General features: G+C 43.8%; 1 protein-coding gene across 1 annotated transcript in view; it reads right to left on the bottom strand.

The window, feature by feature from the left end:
- SUDS3 (SDS3 homolog, SIN3A corepressor complex component) overlaps nucleotides 1-22,609 on the bottom strand; it is a 290,944-nt gene that overhangs the window by 138,017 nt on the left and 130,318 nt on the right. Inside the window, exon 14 of the mRNA XM_067700767.1 lies at nucleotides 498-563. Within this exon, the coding sequence (XP_067556868.1) occupies nucleotides 498-563 (66 nt within the window). The remainder of the gene's footprint in view (nucleotides 1-497; nucleotides 564-22,609) is intronic.

The raw sequence follows: 22,609 nt of genomic DNA, 5'->3' as shown, positions 1-22,609 counted from the left end.
AAGCAGTTGTCACCTTACTAGTGACAGTGTGAAAGGAAACAGAATTTGAGAGACAAGCCACAGCTGTCCAGGACCACATCCCCCCAGACAGCATATCCAAGTGTAATCAGCCCACCTCAGTCATGAGCATCCACACTGGAGCAAAAGCCGAGGATGACTTTCACACCAGTTTAGACATTTTCGGATCATCCTAAGCTCAATTACGGCTAAACCAATAAGAAGCCCCAAACATCATTATTGGAAAATCACCAACCAGGCCCGCTAATTGTATTTGTGGCCTCTTCACCATATTAGTAAAGCAATAAGTGCAGCATGATCTTCCCAGGGGATAACTGTTCACAAGGCCAATTTCCTTAGGAGGAGACTTTCATATTGCACCAGCTTGGAACTAATGCGTCTCGGGAAATCAACTGTCAGATCAATAACATTTGCAACCAGAAAATGTTTGGAGCAAACAGTGGGGTACAGCCTGCAGTTGAGACCGATGTGATCCTTACCTGACACTTTCAAGCTGTCGTGACTCAGAGCCTTTGGGGTCAATTTGGAGATACTGTTCACATTCCCTGGCAAGACACAAAGAAGCCCCATCATAAGACTTTGCAACTCTTTCCTGGGAAGCTCACCATATTATCACTAAACTGAAAAAAGAAAACAACATTACTAAGCTCCTTCTGTGCTCCAAGCTTGATGCCTTGAGCAGTGTACATAGAAGTAAGTGGTCTTTATGGAAGTCTGGAAGGAGTTCAAATTCCAGATCTGAAGCTTCCTAAGGCAGTTTTCTTTACTTCTTCGAGTCTCAATTTTCAAGTCTGCACAATAGAAATAATAATACCTATTTTCCAAAAGTGTTTTGATCATTGAAGAGAAGGTGTGTAAAGTGACCAGCGTAGTGTGTGGCACATAGTTAGTGCTCATTTAATAGTTACTGCTGGGCTTCCCTTGTGGCGCAGTGGTTGCGAGTCCACCTGCCGATGCAGGGGACATGGGTTCATGCCCCGGTCCGGGAGGATCCCACATGACACGGGTCGGCTGGGCCCGTGGCCATGGCTGCTGGGCCTGCGCATCTGGAGCCTGTGCTCCGCAACGGGAGAGGCCAGAGCTGTGAGAGGCCCGCATACCGCAAAAAAAAAAAAAAAAAAAAAAAAAAAAGACGTATCACAAAGTATGGTAAGTAGCTAAAGCTCTAGTTAAGCAAAAACTTACAGTTTTTTTCTTTTTTTTCTTTTTTAATTTTTTGGCCATGCCTCACAGCATGTGGGATCTTAGTTCCCCAACCAGGGATCGAACCTGTGTCCCCTGCAGTGTAAGCACGGAGTCTTAATCACTGGACCGCCAGGGAAGTCCCACAGCTTTAAGTGGATATATTAGAAAACAAGACAGGATGGAATCAATGATATAAATATCCATCTCAAGAAGTTAGAAAAAGAACAACAAATCAAACTCAAAGTAGAAGGAAGAAAATAACAAAGATAAAAGCAAAAAATCAATGAAACAGAAAACAAACTTACAATAGAGGAAATCAACAAAGCCCAAAATTGGTTCTTCAAAAAGGCTAATAAAATTGATAAATGCCAATCAAGATCCTACGGGCATTGAAGAGATAACAATATGATTATAAACAACTTTATACCATTAGAACTTGACAATGTAGATGAAGTATGCAAATGAGAAAAACACACCTTACCAAAACTGACATAAGAAGAAATAAAACACCTGAATACTTCTATATCTATTAAAGAAATTGAATCTGTAATTAACATTCCCACAAAGAAATATCTAGATCCAGATATCGAATCCTTCCAAGCATTTAAACAAGACATAATACTGACCTTACACAACAACTACTAGGAAATATAAAAAAATGAAACATTTCTCAATTCATTTTTTAAGGTCAACATAACCTTGATACGAACACCTGGATACCAAAACCTGACAAGGAAACTATAAGAAAAAAAAGTACAGTCCAAACTCTCTCTCAGACCCAGATGCAAAACTCCCAAACAAAATATTATCAAATCAAATGCAGTTATACATAAAAAGGATGCTAGATCATGACCAAGTTTGGTTTATCTCAGGACTACAAAGTTGATTTCACATTTGGAAAGAAATCACTATAATTGTCCACATTCATGGAACAAATGTCAAAAGGGAATACAGAATCATCTCAACAGATAAAGAAAAGCATGTGAAAAAGTCAAATACCCATTTATGGTTTAATCTTAGCACACTAAGATACTTTTGATAAAGGGTAGCTACGAAAAACTAGCACCAACATCACATGCAATGGTGAAATATTGAAGATTTTCTCTGTGAGGTTGGGAATGAGTTAGGGATACCCACTACACCACTTCTGACCCACCATATCAGAAGTTCTGCAGACCAGCTGTTCAGCCCATGCTCTCTGGCAACTTCCTTTGCCACCCAGAGGTAGGCCACTCCTATAGGTCAGGTGTGGCCCACATCTTCCTGTTTCTCCATCATTGGTGGACTGTGTATTTCTATGGGGCCCACACCTTCTCCAAATAGCTCTGAATTTCAGCCTAGGCAGTGGGGATGGGGGCCCTTTTAAGTTTCCAAGCATCTTTATTTATTCACTATCTCTTGGCCCCAGGGGTAGTAACAACTTTCTGTAGTTGCTCCTGTGTACCCCTCAGTCATCTTCTACCCTTTTAAATAATGATCCGTCTTTTTACTAGTCAACACATTTTTATATTAAATTTTCCCTATTCAAATTACTGGTCCAGCTTCCGTCTCTTCGTTGGACACTGACTGATACAAGACCTAAATAAATGCAAGAATAAATAATATTCATGGATTGGAAGACTCAACATTCTAAAGAAGTCATTCTAAGTTGAGCTATAGATTTTAACAAAACCTCAGTCAAAATCCCAACAGGTTTCTTTTTGTTTGCATTGATAAGTTAATTCCACAATGTATATGGAAATAAAAAGGGCCAAGAGTATCCAAGATAATCTTGATGATGAACTAAGTTGGAAGATTTATACTTTCAGATATTAAAAACTATAATGAAGCTACAGTAATTAAGACAGTGGGGTAATGGTGCAAGGTAGATGAATAGATCAGTAGAAGAGAATACAGTCCAGAAACAGACTTATAATATATGGTTACTTGATTTATGACAAAGAGACCATTGCAGTGTGGTAGGGAAAGATACTATTTTTCAAAACTGGGGCTCAGTCAGTGGAAATCCACATGGAAAAAAGAAAGTATCTTGCTTCACACTATATATAAAATCAATTCCAGGGGGATGGTAGACCTTAAATGTAAGGATACAAAAATAAAGCTTCTGAAAGATAAACCTAGAATAAGCAAAGATTTTTTTCAACAGGACCTACAAAACACTAATTTAAATGACTGATAAATTAGACTTCATTAAAATTAAGAACTTCTGTTCATTAAACTCAACAATAAGATACTGAGGAACTGCCAAACTGTTTTCCACAATATTTGCACCATTTTATATCCCTGCCAGCAATGTATGTGTTCCAATTTCTCTGCATTCTCTCCAACACTTGTTATTTTTCTTTCTTTTTTTAAATTATGGCCATCCTAATGGATATGAAGTGGTATCTCTCATGGTTTTGATTTGCATTTCTCTAATGACTCATAAAAAGGAATAAAGTACTAACATATACTACAACTTAGACAAACCTTGAAAACAGTGAGCTAAGTGAAAGAAGCCAGGCACAAAAGTCCACATATTATACGACTCTCCTTATAAGAAATGTCCAAAATCGGCAGATCTATAGAGACCAAAAGTCAACTGGTGGTTACCAGAGGATAGGGAGAGACGGGAACTGGGACTGGCTGCTAATAGGTATAGGATTTCTTTTTGGAGTGATAGAAATGTTCTCGAATGAATAATGGTGATGTTGCGCAACTCTGTAAATATACTAAAAACCACTGAATTGTATACTTTAAAGGGTGAACTTTATAATATGTGAATTATATCTCAATAAAGCTGCTATTTTTAAAAGTACCTAGATATGAGCTCACTGCTCAGTTGACTTTGTCTGCTTGCTCTCACCTGATATTCACTGTCTGTCGAACCCTTAAATATATTTTGGTTATTTTGCTCCTTAGTAAATTACATGTGCTTATTCTTCTATAATAAATCAGTTTGCAAATGACCAAAGATACCTTTTTATAAAAACATAGGTCTTGCTTTTAAGAGAATTCTTTGAAGTGTCCGTGGATGTAAAATGATGTCTTAAATAATTGAAAATAGTTTTTAAATAATATTAACCAAACAAGGGGTGTGATGAAAACATTTAGTGGTGGTTAATCTGACAAAAACAGGTTTTAAATCATAAAGTGGCACTTAATTGACCTGCAATAACTGGCTTGTTAAATCCAAATTAAATCATTATCTGAAGCTCTTTTTTAAAAAAGTAGAACTCCTAAAGATTTGCAGGAAAAAAATTAGTTAAGTCCAAGAAATAGCAATGAGAGTTGGATACTGAATCAATTGTTGAAGAAGCCTAGAAACTTTTGCATTACTCACTTGCCCAATGTTGTTTAATAAGAACTTACTGGGCACTTGCTATGCACTAGGCATTGTGCTGGATGCTGAAAGCACAGTGTGAAGCAAGGAGACAGGTGTCTACCCTCCTGGACCACACAGTCTAGCCACTGGCACTGCCCAGTAGAAACAATATCAGCCACATCTGTAATTTTAATTTTCCACTGGCCACATTAAAGAATTAAGAAGAAATAGTTGGAATCATTTTAATAATTTATTTAATTTACCCCACTATATCCCAAATATAATTTGCCGCACTATATCTCAAATATAATTTCAACATGTTACAATATAAAGAATTACAAATGATATATTTCACATTCTTTTCTTCATGCTAAGTCTTTGAAACCCAGTGTGTAATTCACACTTAAGGCACAATCTCAAGTCAGACTGGCCTCATTTCACATGCTCAGCAACACACAGGATGTGACTAGTGGCTACCATGTTGGACAGTGCAGTTCTAGCTGTATTACTATCTCATTTTTGTTTTTTTTCTCTTTCATTCTATTTTCCCTAATGTTCTCAGTATGTCGTTCGGACCCTGGCTTTGAGGTTAGAATTAATATGGAAAATAGGGCCTGCGTATGGAAAAGTACCTATTACCATAAAAACTTTATAATAAAAATCGCAGTATTGTCACATGATGTACTCATTTAATTATACCTATATTTGGCATCTTGTTGGCTGCTGCATTGTTGGTGCCAGGCACACAATAGGTGTCAAAAAATGCTTATTGAATGAGTACAAGTCCTGTGAGTTTCCAAGTGGGAGGAATCCCTATAGCTGGAAGGGGCTGAGAAGACTTCTTAAAGGATTTATTCATTCATTCAACAAATATTTTTTGACCAACCACTATGATGGGTTTGAACTGGGTCTAGATGCACCAACAGGAGTAGAACAATGTAAGTAATCCTGACTAGTTGGCTCACCATGTTGACCCAACCATTGCTTCAGAGACTTCAGTCCTTTTTCAAGGACCTTAACAATTTTCACCAAAAACCATGGGCGCTATTTTGTATCTCCTTAAATTGACTCACATCTTTTGACTTAGGAAAATTCTAACATATAAATTCAAGCATATAACATAAATGTAAAACGACTATCCCTCGCCATTATTAACAACAACTACAAAAAAATAAAAACAACATATCCAGTGCTATTAAATTCTCTAAAGGTACTGTTGCCCATTGGAGACTCTCAGGCAACGGCCTGGTTTCCCTCCTTGTTCAAAAGTAGATTAGCCAACACTAGAGAGGTGTTAGAAACATATTAGTACCTAACGAATACCGTCTCCCTGCCATAATCAGTAGGTAAGGCATTTGAAAAAAGAATAGCTATATGATTCAACTGTATGCAACGTTCAGTGCTGCCTAAAGTCATCCTGTGCGTAACCAGTGGTACACATACCACATTCTGTTCCAAGAACATGAACGGCTTCCAGAAGGAGACCAGGCAGGCGGCCTGTTTTAAGATTCAGTGAACATGCCACACTTGCCTATAAACCAGACACTCTAAGACGTCATTACCTTTGAGGAACATCCTGTTTCCAAAGCAAGCACACTCTCCTCTCTTCCTCTGCAGCTGGAGGATACACCAATGTTCACAGTGCAGAATAGCCATAAACTATATTCCTAGTGTGAAGTCTGGCTACAGCTTGTTTTTAAGGGAAGCGATACGTTGTTCTGGTTTAAAGCCCAGGCTTTGGAGTCAGACAAACCCAGATTGGCATCAGTCTCTGCATCTCTATGATGGCAGTCAACTGACTTAACTTCGTTAAGTCTGTGCGCCTCGTATGTAAAATGGGAATAATAGCCCTTGCTTACAGAATTATTGTGAGGATTAAATAAGATGGTATGCCTAAAGTACCTGGCACAGTCCTGACAGTTAAAAAACATTCCAAAGTGTTTCTTGTTGCTGTTGTTGCAACTGCTGCTGTTATTCAGATGGAATCCTTTTGTATCAACCAGAGAAGCAAAACCGCTTGGAGATAGATAGATATATAGATAGATAGTAACGTACATATATACATACATACATATACACATATATTTTCATATATTTAAAAAATATTTTTACGTAGAACATATAAAATATATATCTCTGCATAGTTATATATAAATATATGTAAAACAAAAGGGATTTGTGATAGGAAATTGGCTTTATGCACTTGTGGGAGCTGATTAAACAGTCTCTGAAAGGCTGTTGTCTTCACATCTAATGCTGCAGCTTGATGTCCTTGGAATGGGCAGTTGGAAAGGGAAGAGGGATGTAAGGTGGGGAGAGCAAGAACGTGCTGAAACACCACGAAACCCGTGACCATTCCTGTTGCGCCTGGTGGAAGTGCTATGAGTGTCCTGAGGAAACTGGGCCCTTAGTCACAGAGCTGAACACACACACCCAGCCCAGGAGTCAGAGGCACTGACTGGGGAGCCGTTGCAGGCCCCGCCGCTGCTCATGTTGCCCCCAAGATGATCAGGCACATCAGTAAGAACACGCGTGAGCTACAAACTGGCTGCTGCTCTCCTGTGCCCTCCAGATCTCCCAAGAATCTCCCTGGTGGCTCCCCCTAATTGGAAACACACCAAGAAAAGGACTGTGGGGATTGCAGTTCATACTAGTCACGTTGATAGATGCATTACAAAGCCACCGCACCACCCCAAAACAAAAGAATTCCCGCGAAGGAATTTTCACACTAGAAGGAGTTTTCACAGGGGAGTGCCAAGGAATGTTACTTGCACCACTATGGAACAGTGTTTTGGGACATAACTGACATGAATCTTTCTCTCCCTCTCTTTCTCTGTCATGTATCATTCATGAATCTCTATGCACTGACATGGAAAGATCTCTGAGACCTCTTGTTAAGTGAAAAGAACTTGTCATAAAGCAATATGCCTAAGAAAATCCCCCCTGAGGTTAAACATACACACACACACACACACACACACACACGCCAAAAAACAAAACTGTGTACGTGTACTTAGTGTATGTAAGTTCACAGAAAATGAAAGGTCCAGAATGATACAGGCGTGGCTTACGGTGTTCATTTCTGGAGAGGGGGAGAAAATTGGGATGGTGGTGAAGGGGATCTTTCCCTTTCCCAAATGACTGATCCACAAACATTTTATTTGGACTAAACAGGTTGGTTTATTTTTTAATCGTTGCCAACACTTAAAAATTACAAGACTTCACATAAAAATCTCCAGTCCTGGATTTCTTTTTAATTACAAGTTCTGGTAACACTAGGCTCCCTCCCATGTGTCAACACTGGGCTGGAGCTGAGTGGTGGCTGATACCCCGGATGGAGCACAGGTCACCACAGTGGCCAAAATTCGCTGCCTGACCCATTGCCTTCCCATCTCTTGTTAACAGAACCCTGATGTTATTCATCTCATCTGTTGAGCAGCCACGTGCCTCAGGTGACCCTCCCCGCTCCTGGGTGCAGGTGTAAATCCTGATTGGCCTAAGTCAATTGCGGTGGGCACATGTCCCTGGCCAGGGACCTGCTTAGGCTTAGCCATGTGATATAATCCTGGCCAAAGGGCCTGGGGGTGGGGCTTCTGGGAAATATTTCCCTTACCGTTTACAAAAAACAAAACAAAACTATATATATATATATATATATATATATATATATAAATCAACAGAGGAAGACACAGACTCAAATTCATTCACTGGAATGACAATGTGGAAAAAAGTTGACTTTTTTTCCTGCTGCTGAATTAGCCACTCTGGAACTACCTCCCTCCGGAGTTCTCATGACACAACATAATTTTTTCCTGACATGTGAACCTCTCCCGGTATGGCTTTCTTTTACTCATAAACCAAAGCATCCTAACTGATATAAACTTAGTCTCAACCCTGCTTGGATCTTGGATCTCTGGGCATACAACTCATCTCTCCCCAGACATGCCACCAAGATCCTCACCTTCATGTCCGTATTCTGCTTTAAGCATCCTCCCCCATCCCCCCATCTTTAGATTCCTGGCTGGCAGATTCTTAGTCATCCCTAAAAGTCCAGGTTAATTATCACTTTTTCTCCTATAGCTTCTTCAATCTCCAACTCCAGGCCAAATTAACTTCTCCTCTTCCATGTTCCCATAAATTGCTCCCAAAACCTCCATTTGTAGCACTTTCTTCCCAGACCTTCGTGAGTCTATCTCCCCAGCTGTATGCTACACATACACAAACTGTGTCCTAGTTCCTAGTTCCTAGATTCCTGGAAATCTGAATCCCCAGCAGAGGTTTACAGAATTCAATCAATGTCTTGGTCGTTGTCCGTGACCTCCAGCCTCCCCACCTGTTAAAGAATCCTGAGTAGGATTCAGTCTAAAGACAGAAAGAGGGATTCTAGGACCCTTTGAGCCTCTTTCTAGCTCTGTGACAATTTTAAGACTCCCAGATCATAGGAAGCAGAATAATAGAAAACTATCTGAAGATTATGTTTGCTAAGGATCCAGAGAGCTGCGTTCACTTATTCATTGATCTCATAAAGATTTGCTGTGCATTTACTTCTCTGTGCCAGGCACTGTGCTAAGCACTAGGGTTATCATGGAAACAAGACAATTGGCCAAGCCTTCATGAAACTCAACCCTTGGTGGGAAACAGAGACTCCCCCCAAAAAAACTCATGTGATAAATGCTATTAAAAGCTAGGGGCATGTACCCAGAAGTGGGATTGCTGGACCATAAAGTAGTTCTATTCTTAATTTATGAGGAACCTCTATACTGTTTTTCCATAATGGCTGCACCAATTTACACTCCGGCCAACAGCGCACAGAGAAAGGCCCCTGTTCAACCACATCCTCCCCCACACTTGTTATCTTTTGTCTTCCCGATAACAGCCATCCTAACAGGCGTGAGGTGGTATCTCACTGTGGTTTCGATTTGCATTTCCCTGGTGATTAGTGATGTTGAACACCATTTCATACACCTGTTGGTTATCTGCATGTCTTGTTTTGAGAAATGTCCACTCGGGTCCTTTGGCCATATTTAATCGGGCGATTTGGGGTTTTGCTACTGATCTGTATGAGTTCCTTACACATTCTGAAATACTAACACCTTACCCAATACATGGTTTGCAAGTAGTTTCTCCCATTCTGTAGGTGGTCTTTTCACTCTGCTGAGTGTTTCCTTTGCTGTGCAGGAGCTTTCTAGTTTGATGCAATCTCACTTGTCTGTTTTGGCTTTTGTTGCCTGTGCTTCCGGTATCACATTCAAAATACCATTGCCTAGACATTAGCTTGATTATAGTGATTATTTCACAATGTACATGACCATGAGCGCAAAGAAGAGTTGCCTAGCCCAAGCATGAGAAGTCAAGAGATTGCTCCCAGAGGTATGTTATACAAGATAATAACTAAAGGCTGCAGAAAGGAGCTTGGAGAGTATTCCAGGTACAGGGAAGAAAGTGTGCAAAAGCACAGAGGTGAGATAGAACATAAGAAGCTTTAAAAAGTTCAGTTTAGATAAAACACAGAGTGCAAAGGTGGCTGAGAAGGTAGCAGAAAGTCACATTGCAAAGCATATGGTGAAGCCATAGTAAAGCATTTGGTATTCATCCTGAAGGCAATGGGGAGCTATTTAAAGTTCTAGGCGGGAGAGTGGCACCGATTTTCCTATTAGCTCTCTCTAACTTGGTGTGGAGACACGTTTCGGTTAGCCTGGAGGCAGGAATACTAGTTAGGGGGAAGAGGATGGTGGTGAAATATTTGAAGGTGGAAAGAACAGAAGCACACAGCACTTTCACCAGAATTTAGAACACTGCACACCTGCAAGTCACTTCCCCAACCTGGGTAGACACACCGACACACACGCGTCTACAATCTAACGCTGGTGTTATTCAGGGAAAGTCTGAAGAACCTTACCACACGTTCCAAGGGGCAAAGACAGACAGAATTACATGATCATATTGGGAAATACTGGGTTAACCAAAGTGAAGCAGATGTCTTTACTGCAGGCCATCAGAAAACCTTTAATATGCAACTGTGAATTTGCGAAAAAGAAGATACAATATGTGATGTTTTTCACGTGTAGTTGAATATGAACTGCTTCTCCTTCGGTCTTACCCATCTCAGGAGATAGTACCTTTTATCCATTGAGACCCAAACTCCTCTTTTTTCCTCACACAGCACAGCATGTCCTGTAGGCTCAACGTTCAAAACAGATGCCAAGTGCAACCACTTGTTACCACGTCCACTGCTGCCCTCTGGTTCAGACCACCATCTTTCACCTGGATCAACGCTTCCGAAATCAGCTCCAGGCTCCCAGTCCTGCCCCCTACGGCCTATCCTCCGCACAGCAGCCAGAGTGATCCTTCCAAAATGTAAGTTGGATCACGTCATTTTCCTGCTTAAAACCGTCCAACAGCTTCCCATCTCATTCAGATGAACATTCAGAGGCCTTCTCGTGGCTCCCGGGCATTGTGAGATCCGGCCCTGCACACCTCGCTGACCCTCTCCCCACTTCAGCCCCTGTGAGCCACATTCCTTCCTGCTGTTCCATGAACCCACCAAGCACATTCCCATCTCAGGGCTCTGCACCTGCCCATTTCTTCTCATCATTCAGGTCGCCACAGACAGAGGGACTTGGCCTCATTTGTTACCATGTCCCCGTCATCCAGAATAGTGCTAGGCACATGGCAGGAGCTCAACAAGTCCTGAATGAATGAGTAACTTTGTATTTGAATGGCATGGCACCCAACGACTCACTATTCTGGAGCACATCTGGCTGGATGAATGTGATAAAGTATCTGTCCTCTTGCCACTTCCCAGGTGAGAAGAAAAAAAAACCAAAAACCCAAATAAATAAAAACAAGCCACCATTCTTCCCTTTGGTGTGCTGAAACTATTTCTTCACAACAGCTTCAGTTCATTTTACAGGGAGAAAAATGCACAGCCCAACTTCTTCAGGTTAATTCAAAGCTCCAGTATTAGCTGACATATGATGGATGCTACATAACAGCCCCTGTCGGTCTTGTGTCTTTGGCACAGAGCTCTATAAATACTGGAGGGAAGGGACAGGAAGGGAGGAGGAACTGATCTATCAGGTCAAAAGGTCTTGCTTCTCACTGCCTGGAAAGTCCACTCCTTGGCCCCGATTGCTTCATGCCAACCCTCTGTATTTTCCAGGTGCCTTTAAAGATCCCAGCACTATGATAAGCCCAAAAGAACAAGAAGACAAAGAGCCTCAAGTTGGATTCTGCATCAACCAGAGGTTAGAAGCAAAATTCAAATCCCAACAGTCTAATCGTAACCCAAGCACAGTCGTCTCCCTCCTGTGAATGATCTCTTGCTAGTTTGAGGGCTTTGGACAGATTACATACATTTTGAGCCTCAATTTGTTTATCTGTAAAAGGGAGATATTAATCTTTGCCTCAAAAAGTCATTGCAAGAATTTAATACACACAAACATCAATGTGCTTAGCAGAATCTGGCACACCAAGTATCAACATGATCCACTATTAACATTAATAATATTATGGATGTTCAAAGTCTCAGTTTCCACACCTTCACCATTTTGTGTGTGGGGCGTTCATGGGTTTTTAATGATGATTAAATAAGTAGTTCTCAATCTTTGCTGCATCTTAGAATCACCTGGGGAGGTTTTAAAGCTCCTGACACTAGGCTGCCACCCCGACCCCAGTTACTCGCAATTACATTGTAATCGCTGAGGGTGCGGATCAGGTGTCAGTATTTTTTTAGCTCCCTAGTGATTCCAATGTGCAGCCAAATTTGAGAAGCATGGACTAAATTACTGACATCACATTTGTAAGCACATGGTAGATGTTAAACAAATGTCCCTTTCTTGCACCCCTCCAATGACTCTGGGAGACTGAGTTCCTCATATGATCTGAGATCTTTGCCACTTTTATGATTATATAAACAGAAATGACAAAGCTTTTGGAAATCAAATAAGATATAACTGCACAGACCAAGATAGGTTATGCAAATTATATTCAAATCAACAGTTATGCAAATGCTCTTGTGGCCCTTCTAACTATTTTATAGGCCCAGAGAAGCCCCAGAAAGACTCTGGTGGAAATACATGCCTTAAACGACAGATACAAAGACAGAAAGTTACTGTCTCAAGAGCAGGTGTTCGCAAAACAAGGCAACTCACCTGAGTATGAAGAAAATGGAGAGACCCAGCAAAGAGGAGAAAGGGCGGGTTTTGGCTCTAATCAAGGAGTAGATTATTTTTATTTGGGTTTAATTATCTTAAAACTAGACACTACCTCTTCCTGCTTCAAGAAATACATCTGAAAGGCAGGCTGCAGGGGGGCAGTAAGTGAGCAATACCAATAACACAGGTGTTTTTACCTTGCTTTTCATCTGTGGCTTTGGAAACACTTTACAAATATTAGTTGATTAAGCCACCCAACAGTTTTGCAAAGAATATATTATTATACTCATCCTTCAGATGGATGAAACCACCCTTATTGGAAGACAGTGCTAATTCATTATCCCAGGACCAGCCTTGGCAATTCTCACAGCTGAATAGACACCTTTGGGGAGGCGGTGGGGGGGGGGGGAGGCGGAGGACTCACTTGCTCTCTGCATCATTTATTCACATAGTCATTCATCCACAGGCTTTCCTTGAGGGCCTACTGTGGGTTCTGGGCTTGGTGGGGAAATGCTAGACTCTGAGGACAGGGATTGTGTCTTAGTCTTAGCTGCATGCTTAGGGGCTAGAAAAGTGCCTGGCACATAGTAAGTGCTCACTGCACATGGGTTTAAAAATGAAATGAACAGGGCTTCCCTGCTGGTGCAGTGGTTGAGAGTCCGCCTGCCGATGCAGGGGACACGGGTTCGTGCCCCGGTCCGGGAAGATCCCACATGCCGCGGAGCGGCTGGGCCCGTGAGCCATGGCCGCTGAGCCTGCGCATCCGGAGCCTGTGCTCCGCAACGGGACAGGCCACAGCAGTGAGAGGTCCGTGTACCGCAAAAAAAAAAAAAAAAAAGAAATGAACAAAAATGAGTGAGACACAATCCCTGCTAAACACACACAGTCTGAGGGAGGGAGGGAAGGAACCCTGATTCAGGCCTTACTCCCCGTATCTTAATAATAACAACTGCTATTTACTCTGTACCCGGCACCATGCTAAGTGCTTTAGACAAACCAGCTCACTGAACCCTAAGAACAACCCTATGAGGCCAGGACTGTTATTCCCATTGGAGAGAGGAGGGAATTGAGACCTAAAGAGGTATTGATGGAAGACAGCAGAGAACCGTGATTTCAAAACGTGGGCTCTGGAGTTCAGCAGTCTCTGGTGGGAGTCCCAGCTCTGCCCCAAATCCTAACCCCCAATACCCGTGAATGTGAACTTATTTGGAAATAGAGTCTTTGCAGAAGGAATTAAGTTAAGGATCTCCAAATGAGATCAGCCTGGAGTTAGGCAGTGACCGGTGTCCTTGTAAGAGACCAGAGAGGGAGACTGGAGACACAGAGAGGAGGCCACGTGAAGATGGGATCAGAGACTGGAATGGTGAAGGCTCCCACCAAAGGAACGGCAAGGATGGCCAGCAGTCATCAGAAGCTAGGAGAGAGGCAGGGGACACATCCTCCCTCAGAGCCTCCAGAGAGAACAAACCCTAAATACACCTCGATTTCAGACTTCTGGCCTAAAGAATTGTGCAAGAATATATTTCAGTTGTCCTTAGCCAACAAGTGTTTAGTAATTTGTTATAGCAGCCCTGGGAAACTAACAAAAGCCCCTACAAATTTCAACTCAAGCACCTCCTCCTTTCTTTTTCTTTCTTTTTAAAATTTTAATTATTACAAAATGCCTCTAGCCTATTAAAAAAAATAAAAGATAGACACCAATATAATGAGCACCACAGATTCATCACCCACCTTGGGAAAAGAAGCTGTGCCAATACTGGTGAAACCCCAAAGGTACCTCCACCTGAGTCTACTCCCTCCCCTAACGGGAAATCACTCTCCTGAATTTGTGTTAATCATTCCCTTATGAGCTTTTATACCTTTACTACATATGTATGAATTCCTAAATAACAAATCGAATTATTTTGCCTGTTTCTAAACAGTATATATAAATGGTGTCCTAGAACATGTATCCTTCAACTTGAATTTTAACTCAGCATTGTTTTTGAGAAACATGCTGATTCATGTGGTTCAAATTCATTTATTTTCACCGTTCCACTGTGTCCATACATCACAAATGCACTGATACATTCTCCTGTGGATAGGTCTTTCGGGTTGTTGTTTTTTCTTTTGTTTTGTTTTGCTTTTTCCAAATTTCTTTTTGTTATTACAAACAATGCATCAGTAGGCCTTCCTGTTTCCTGGTGTGTAAGAATTTCTCCAGAGCTGTTTCTTAAAGTGTGGCTTGAGACCCGCTGGTGAATAATGAAATCATTTCAGTGGCTTTGTGGTCAACACTGCTTTTTTTATTCTTTTTTTGGCAGAAGACAAAATATTAGAGTGCATCACATGGCAAGGATAACTATTGCTTCATAAAACTTCTGTTTCAATTATAGATAAGTGTATACTGGATTGCCATCTGAAATGTGTTTTTTACTAGCAAAGCCAAAAGAAAGTTTAGACAGCAGTTCCCTTGGGCCTTGCTACTCAGAGTGTGGTCCGAGCATCAGCATCACCTGGGAGGCAGCCAGAAATCTGGAAATCTCAGGCCCCATTTGGGATCTACTGAATCAGGATCTGCATTTTCATAAGATCCCCAGGTTCTTCAGCTTCCCACTGAAGTGTGAGGAGCAATTCTCTACAGATATACCAGGAAGGAGGAATTGCTGGGTCACAGAATGTGCCATGTTTATTTAGCATTATGAGATATTGCAAAAAGGCTATCCAAAGTGTTAATATCAAGAAGCTCCTGGGACTTCCCTGGTGGCACAGTGGTTAAGAATCCGCCTGCCAATGCAGGGGACATGGGTTCGATCCCTGGTCCGGGAAGATCTCACGTGCCACACAGCAACTAAGCCGGTGCGCCACGACTACTGAGGCTGCACTCTAGAGCCCACAAGCCACAACTACTGAGCCCGTGAGCCACAACTAATGAAGCCTGCGCACCTAGAGCCCATGCTCCACAACAAGAGAAGCCACCGCAACGAGAAGCCCGCACACCGCAATGAAGAGTAGCCCCTGCTCGCCACAACTACAGAAAGCCCACACACAGCAATGAAGACCCAACGCAGCCAAAAATAAATAAAATAAATAAATTTATTAAAAAAAAGAAGCTCCTCTAACGATCTGCTCTCCATGGCAGGGTTCCTGGTAAGTCTCCATTTGACCAAAGCATTCTGCAGCTACAAATTTTTTGTTTTTCTTTTTTAATTCACAGCCCATTGCTGCTTTCCTGCAACTTCCTTATTCTCCAATTCTCCTGGCTGTCTATGAGGAGTGAAGGAAGCCTGGATAAACAAGGCCCCCTTCTGGGAGCAGAGGGCTTCACTCAGAGATAGAGCAAGGGACAGCTGCTGTCACACAGAACCACCTGAGATGTGTAAACACCATGTCCTGGAGAAACAGCAGCCCCAGGAGAACACAACAGGCCCCACTCACTCTGGCAGCTCTCGGCTTTCTGGGGCTAAGGGAAGGCTGCACCCTTTGTCAGTGCAGCTGACACTGCTTCGCGGCTAGAGCAGCCCCACACCCAGATGCAAAGTTTAATATGATTTTTTCACTCGAGTAACCAAAGCATTTCTGATGCATTGCTTTTCATGAGGTCCTGGCAGTGCATCAGCAGAGCCACTTCCTCAGGCTTCTCCTTTCCGCTCTGGTTCACACTTCCTTTTCCTGGGGTTTCAATGCCTGACTCACAACCCTGCATCCACTTCCTTATGCAGAGTCGATGTAGTAATATACCTCTGTGCTGACAGCCATGCTCACTGAGCGTTCACCATAAGCCTGGAGCTGTAATGGGGACCTCCTCCACCCCACAGATAGACACAATTATCCCCGCTTTACAGCTGACATCATCATTCCAAGATGCACATTGTCACACTGATGAAGTTGAAGTGGGTCCTGGAATCAAGGCATCTCATTGCCATGTGACCAGATGGCAGTGATGTAATGGACATCCCCTGTGGACTGGAGAACTTAGTTGGTTTTCCTCATGGTCTGAGTAGACAACTGCCCCTTCACAATACTGCAGTCAGCACGTCACATCAGGATAAAAAGCATGTGAGCAACGACCATGAGTCCTGGCTGTTGTCTGAGAATCTTCCTTTGATATTTTCAGGTTAAGATCAAGAAACCACCAGCATTAAAACTTGCAGAATGGGTTTCAGGAGCTTGAATGAAAACCCTGGAGTCCATAGTGGACTGCTCTTGACAGCAGGACCTGGTTATTTATTGAGCATAACAAAGCCCCCAAAACAATGCCTAAAACAATAGCAATCCTTTATTTTGCTCCTGGATCTGTGGGTAGGCTGGGCTCAGCCAGGCAGCTTTCGCTTGGGAATCTCTCATGCCCTTGCAATCACTGTAGCTGAGTCCTGGGTCACCTCAAAGGTTTCTTCAGTCATATGTCCGGCACCTGGGCTGGGAAGACTCAGATTACTGAGGGCGGGAACGGCTGGGGCTCTTTGAACACCTCTTCTTCTTCTTCTTTTTTTTTTTGCGGTATGCGGGTCTCTCACTGTTGTGGCCTCTCTCATTGCGGAGCACAGGCTCCGGACGTGCAGGCTCAGCGGCCATGGCTCACGGGCCCAGCCGCTCCGCGGCATGTGGGATCTTCCCGGACCGGGGCACGAACCCGTGTCCCCTGAATCGGCAGGCGGACTCTCAACCACTGCGCCACCAGGGAAGCCCAAACACCTCTTCTTCTTGATGTGGTCTCTCCACATGGTACCTGCAGGGTGGCCACACTTGGGGAGGAAGGCTCCCAGACTGAGTATCCCAAGAGAAAGCAGCAGAGGCTGCATGCCCTTCTGTTCTAACCTAACCTTGGAAGTCACACAGTGTCACCTCCACTGCATTCTGTTCATCCAGTGGCCACAATGGCCCTCCCAGATGAAAGGACAGGAAACAGACTGCACCTCTTGAATGGAGGAGTGTCAAATCATGTGTGGACATGTTTTAAAACCACTACAGTCTGCCCTTGTGGCACAAACCATACACATACAACACAAACCCACCCATTCCCAAGGAGCCCCAAAAATCTCTCCTAGAAGCATTAAGCTCAGCTCAGGATCCAGTCGTCTAAATCACATATAAGCGTGGGTCAGGCTTCTTGCGTGAAATTCAGCAAGTACAGTTCTTCAAGTACCATTTCTCTTGATCTGAAGACCTGTGGACTAAAAAGACGGAGTATCTTCCCTCGACACACCCAACCTACCATGGTGAGCCAGGTGGACTGCTACAGACATTCTCACTAAAACGCAGGGAAGTGGGAGGCACTCAGTGGTCCATATCAATTCTGGGACCCAAGAGGGCATGTGTTGTCAGTGCCTTGATTAGGGCTCAGTCCAACTGCCTGGGATGTACCCAGTCAGGATCATGGGTTTTACTGGGGCTCCCAGATACTCTGCCCCCTCAAACTGCCCAAGCCAGCGAGTTCCACAGGAATCCTATCAATGAGATCACCTTCCTGCCCAAGCACAGTCTCTTTTTTTTTTTACATTTAGAAACAAATCAGAGAATTTTATTTCCTTGAAGCATTTCAAGCTTACAAAAGAGTATAGAAATGGCATAATCAATATCAGCATATTCATCATTTAGCTTTTATAAAACTTTGTCATATTTGATTCTGAAATGTTTACCCAATATATAAATGTTGCATATGTTTACATCCTCCTCCCCACCACAAGAAAGAACTTCCATCCTGAATTGGTTGTACCTCCTCCTTGTGTTTTTTTTTTTTTTTTTTTTTTTGTGGTACGCGGGCCTCTCACTGTTGTGGCCTCTCTCATTGCGGAGCACAGGCTCCGGACGCACAGGCTCAGTGGCCATGGCTCACGGGCCCAGCCGCTCCGTGGCATGTGGGATCTTCCCAGACCAGGGCACGAACCCGTGTCCCCTGCATCGGCAGGCGGACTCTCAACCACTGCGCCACCAGGGAAGCCCTGCCTGTGCATTTTTAAAAATTCTGGATGCAACCTCAAAGTAATCTATATCATTACAGCTGCCTCAGACAAAAAAAAAAAAAAATTAGGTTAATGGAACCTAAAAGATGGAAGCGAAATCACCTCCAGAAATCCCTGAGAGTTGCTAAGTTACCTAACTGGAAGTATGTCAGGGGGATAATCAAGAGGGAGAACACCAGGATCTCAACCCAGCTTTACCATAAACCAACACGTTATAAGACAGGGCACAATGCAAACAGCCAGCCTACATGTGGAGTAGCCCTCCAGAGGTATTATGCTTTGCTACAGCATTTTAGGAGTTAAATTGCCAAGCACAGTCTTTAATGATGACCTTGATTCTCTTCTTTCTCATTCCCGAGGTTTTTAGTACATTTTCCCTAAAATCTACATTGTGACTTTTTTTAGTTGTGTTATGAAGGTTGGGACACAGCCCTAGTGGTTGGTTAACAGTAGCAAGAAGCAGAAGACATGAGGTCATCGAGGGATCATTCTCTGCTGGTGAGAGTGAGAGGATGACAGGAAGGTTCAGTTTAACAAAATTTTGCCCAGTACCTACTATGGGCCAGGCATCAGATGAAGAAACCAGTACATAGCACGATGTCTAGCACACAATAGGTATTCAAAAATCCTCACTGAAATAAGGAAGGGAAGGAGAGGAGGAGGGAAGGAAAGAAAGAGGGAGGAAGGGAGGGAGGGAGGGAGGGAGGGAGGGAGGAAGTCTGCCCATGTCCTCAGGAGAATATGGACTCATAAATATATCATTGCAGTAGCACAGAGGAGGGGGCACCTAACTTGGCCTGAAGAGGAAGTCACACCAAACGGAAGTAACAACAAATGCAGAGGCATTTTCACGTCCAATTATCTACCCTATGAAGTAGGCAGAGGGCATGTCATTCTGTCCAGTACACAGATGAGGAAACTGGCGTTCAGAGTTACATTTCTTGTTCAAGGTCACATATCCAACAAGTGGTAACCCAGAAGTGGGACTCATGCTTCCTGACTTCTAATCCAAGGCCTGTTCCCAATAAATGAATTAATATTTATTGCTACAGGCAATGCTGCAGCCCTTCAGAGATCCCAAGAATGGAGCCACCTTCTCTCTCATCAAAGCAGCACCCTAGGATAGTGGTCAAGAGCTCGGACTCTGGAGTCAGACTGCCACTCACTAGATGTATGATCTCGAGATCATTATTTCATCTGTCTGAACCTCAGTTTTAAATACACTCTGGTAAAAGAGTGTAATAACACAAACCCTTAGTAGACCTCTCATCTTTTATCTCTCCTTTCCAGGACTCAGTCCCCCTCTTCTGGTAAGAATATGTACATTTTTCTTTTGGAGAATCACCACTCCCTCATTCTCAGTCCATATGTTTCAGATTAAGTTAACCACATCCCCAGCTCCAGATGTGGGCACATGACCAAGGCCTAGCCAATCAGAGTATTCCATCCCTGAGCACATGACCAAAGCCTGGCCACTCAGAGTATTCCACCCCAGGCCACAGTGATTGGTTCACAAATTAACATAGGACCCAAGTTGGTCCAATGAGACACCATTATGGTATGAACCACTTGAAAAAAGAATCTCTCTTCCCAATGGGTTTGCTGAACTGGTCACTGGCACCCCTGTAACTGCTAGACAGCCAACCTGCCATCATTGAAGGGAAAGGAACAGAGAAGCTGATGAGAGTGAAGCCAACACAGAAGAAAGCACAGCAGAAAGATGGACAGAAACCAGTGACATTATTTAAACTCCTGGATCCAGGCTGTGCATAATTCCCCCTTGACTTTGCCATTTCGTGAACCAAAAAGTTATTTTCCCCTCAAGTCAGGTTGCCTTGGGTTTCTATGACTGCTGGATGTGATGACACGAGATAATGCTCGTGGGGCACTCAGCACAGAGCCTCACACATAGCAGGTGCTCAATAAATGACTCCTGCTATTTTATCATCCCTGGACTGAACCAACTCACCACCCTCAAAACACTTAGCAGAGCGGTGGCCATGACCCTGAGGAGGGGGCTACTGGCTTAGCCTGTGCATCCACTTACTTCTCCCTCACTGCCTCTCAGCTCCCTGTGCAGAAAGCCCCGATGCCAGATGGCTTGGGAAGATGGTGACGGATGAAAGCTGGTGCAGCAAAGGTGGCGGCAGCTCCTGATGGACAGAGGGGCCACTGGAAGCGTGAGAGATGGGCAGAGAGGAGGCAATTAGAGACTACATGAGCCTGAGGCACTTCTGGACCTCCAGACCTCCAGCTGCTGGCGAGTCAGCCTTGGCATGGGCAGGTACCCAAGGCTCTCTGGACCCAGCAACCTCATGCCAACCTCACCCATCTAGCAGGGGCCTAAGGTCACCCCTCTGGCTTCCCTGCTGCCTGTGCTCCATGCTGAATCACCTCCTCACTTGTTTCTGCACAGTGAGGTCTCAGCATGTTGCTGAGGACTGTTAGGGGCGCTGTGATGATGGCTATGGTCAGTGGCAGAAAAACAACAGAGGTGCTGGGGGCTGCTTGGTTTCTCCTCCTCGATCCTGACCAGGATGAAAAACGATTTCATCTGTCCATCTTCTGACAGGTACCCATTCTTTCCCTTGCCCTTGCCTCCTCTCCTTCATGCCTCCTTCACCCCCTTCTGCTCCAGACAGCTGTGACGGTGCCCCACTACAGTGGGCCCTAGATCCCCTTGCATCCCTTCTACCACTCCTGTACACCCCAGAGCTGCTGTGCGGTGTGCTGCCAAAGCCCCACACCTGTGACCTTCAGAGCACTGTCCTTGAGCTGCTGTTGCTGTGTCCCCCATTTAGAGGTCCAGAAGTCCCTGGGAATTCACACCCAGGGAAGCCCATGGCCAGTGGCTAGTCCATGGGTACCAACACCCAGTTCCTATGACCAAGGTTAGTCATTCTCCAAGGTTTAATTTATATTCCAAAGCTCCCCATAGGATCAGGTTAAGGCTGGGGCTTCACCTCAAATCCCACCCTTACTTGACTTCCTCCCCTTTCCTCACTCCCTTACCAGTACCTCCTATAAGCATTTCTTAATAAATTACACACAAATCCTCATCTCTAGTCTGCTTCTGGGAGAACATACCTGTCTGCTACCCATTCCCCTTCTTCTAGTAAAAGAATGTAGATTTTCCTTTGGATGAACTGCCCTCTCCCAGTCTTAGGCCCTGTGGTTTGTTTAAAACTGATGACCTCACATCCCAGCTTGAGGGAGAGACATGCCCCAGACTCGGACAATCAACTGATTTTGTTCACCCATGACCTCAGTGATTGTTTCAAGGATAGGCACATAATTCAAGTTGGTCCAGTGGGACTCAAGACCATAGATTTTGCTGTAACTATAGGGAAAAAGAAGGTCTTGTTCCACTAGGTTTGTGTATAAGTCTTGAGCTACTGGGCACTATCTTACCACCAGGAGGAGAGGGCCCTCCTGGGAGTGAAGCCAACACAAATGAAAGCAGAGCTGAGAGGAATTTGGAATGGGACCAGGTCAAGATCTCATGTGAGCACCTGGATCCAGCTGTACCTGAAGACCTAACTGATGGATTTTAAGTTTTTGAGGCGTCAGAGTCTCAATCTGTACCCCATACTGCGTTAGTAATAACATTCATTTACTAGGCACTGTGCTAAGTACTTTCTACACATCATTTCTTTTTTTTTTTTTTTTTTTTCCTGCGGTACACGGGCCTCTCACTGTTGTGGCCTCTCCCATTGCAGAGCACAGGCTCCGGACGCACAGGCTCAGCGAGCCCGCTCCGCAGCATGTGGGATCTTCCCGGACCGGGGCACGAACCCGTGTCCCTTGCATCGGCAGGCGGACTCTCAACCACTGCGCCACCAGGGAAGCCCTACACATCATTTCTAATCCTCACAAGACTGCTGCAGACATTATCATCTCCCATCTACAGAAGCAGAAATTGAGGTCCAGAAAAGTACATCTGTCCCAAAGTCACACAGCTGTCATGTGGCAGAGCTGGACTTGAATCCAGGTGTGCACAGCCT

Source organism: Pseudorca crassidens, chromosome 12 (genome assembly GCF_039906515.1).
Source record: "Pseudorca crassidens isolate mPseCra1 chromosome 12, mPseCra1.hap1, whole genome shotgun sequence".
Lineage (NCBI taxonomy): Eukaryota > Metazoa > Chordata > Mammalia > Artiodactyla > Delphinidae > Pseudorca > Pseudorca crassidens.
This window is presented reverse-complemented; position numbering and strand designations above follow the sequence as displayed.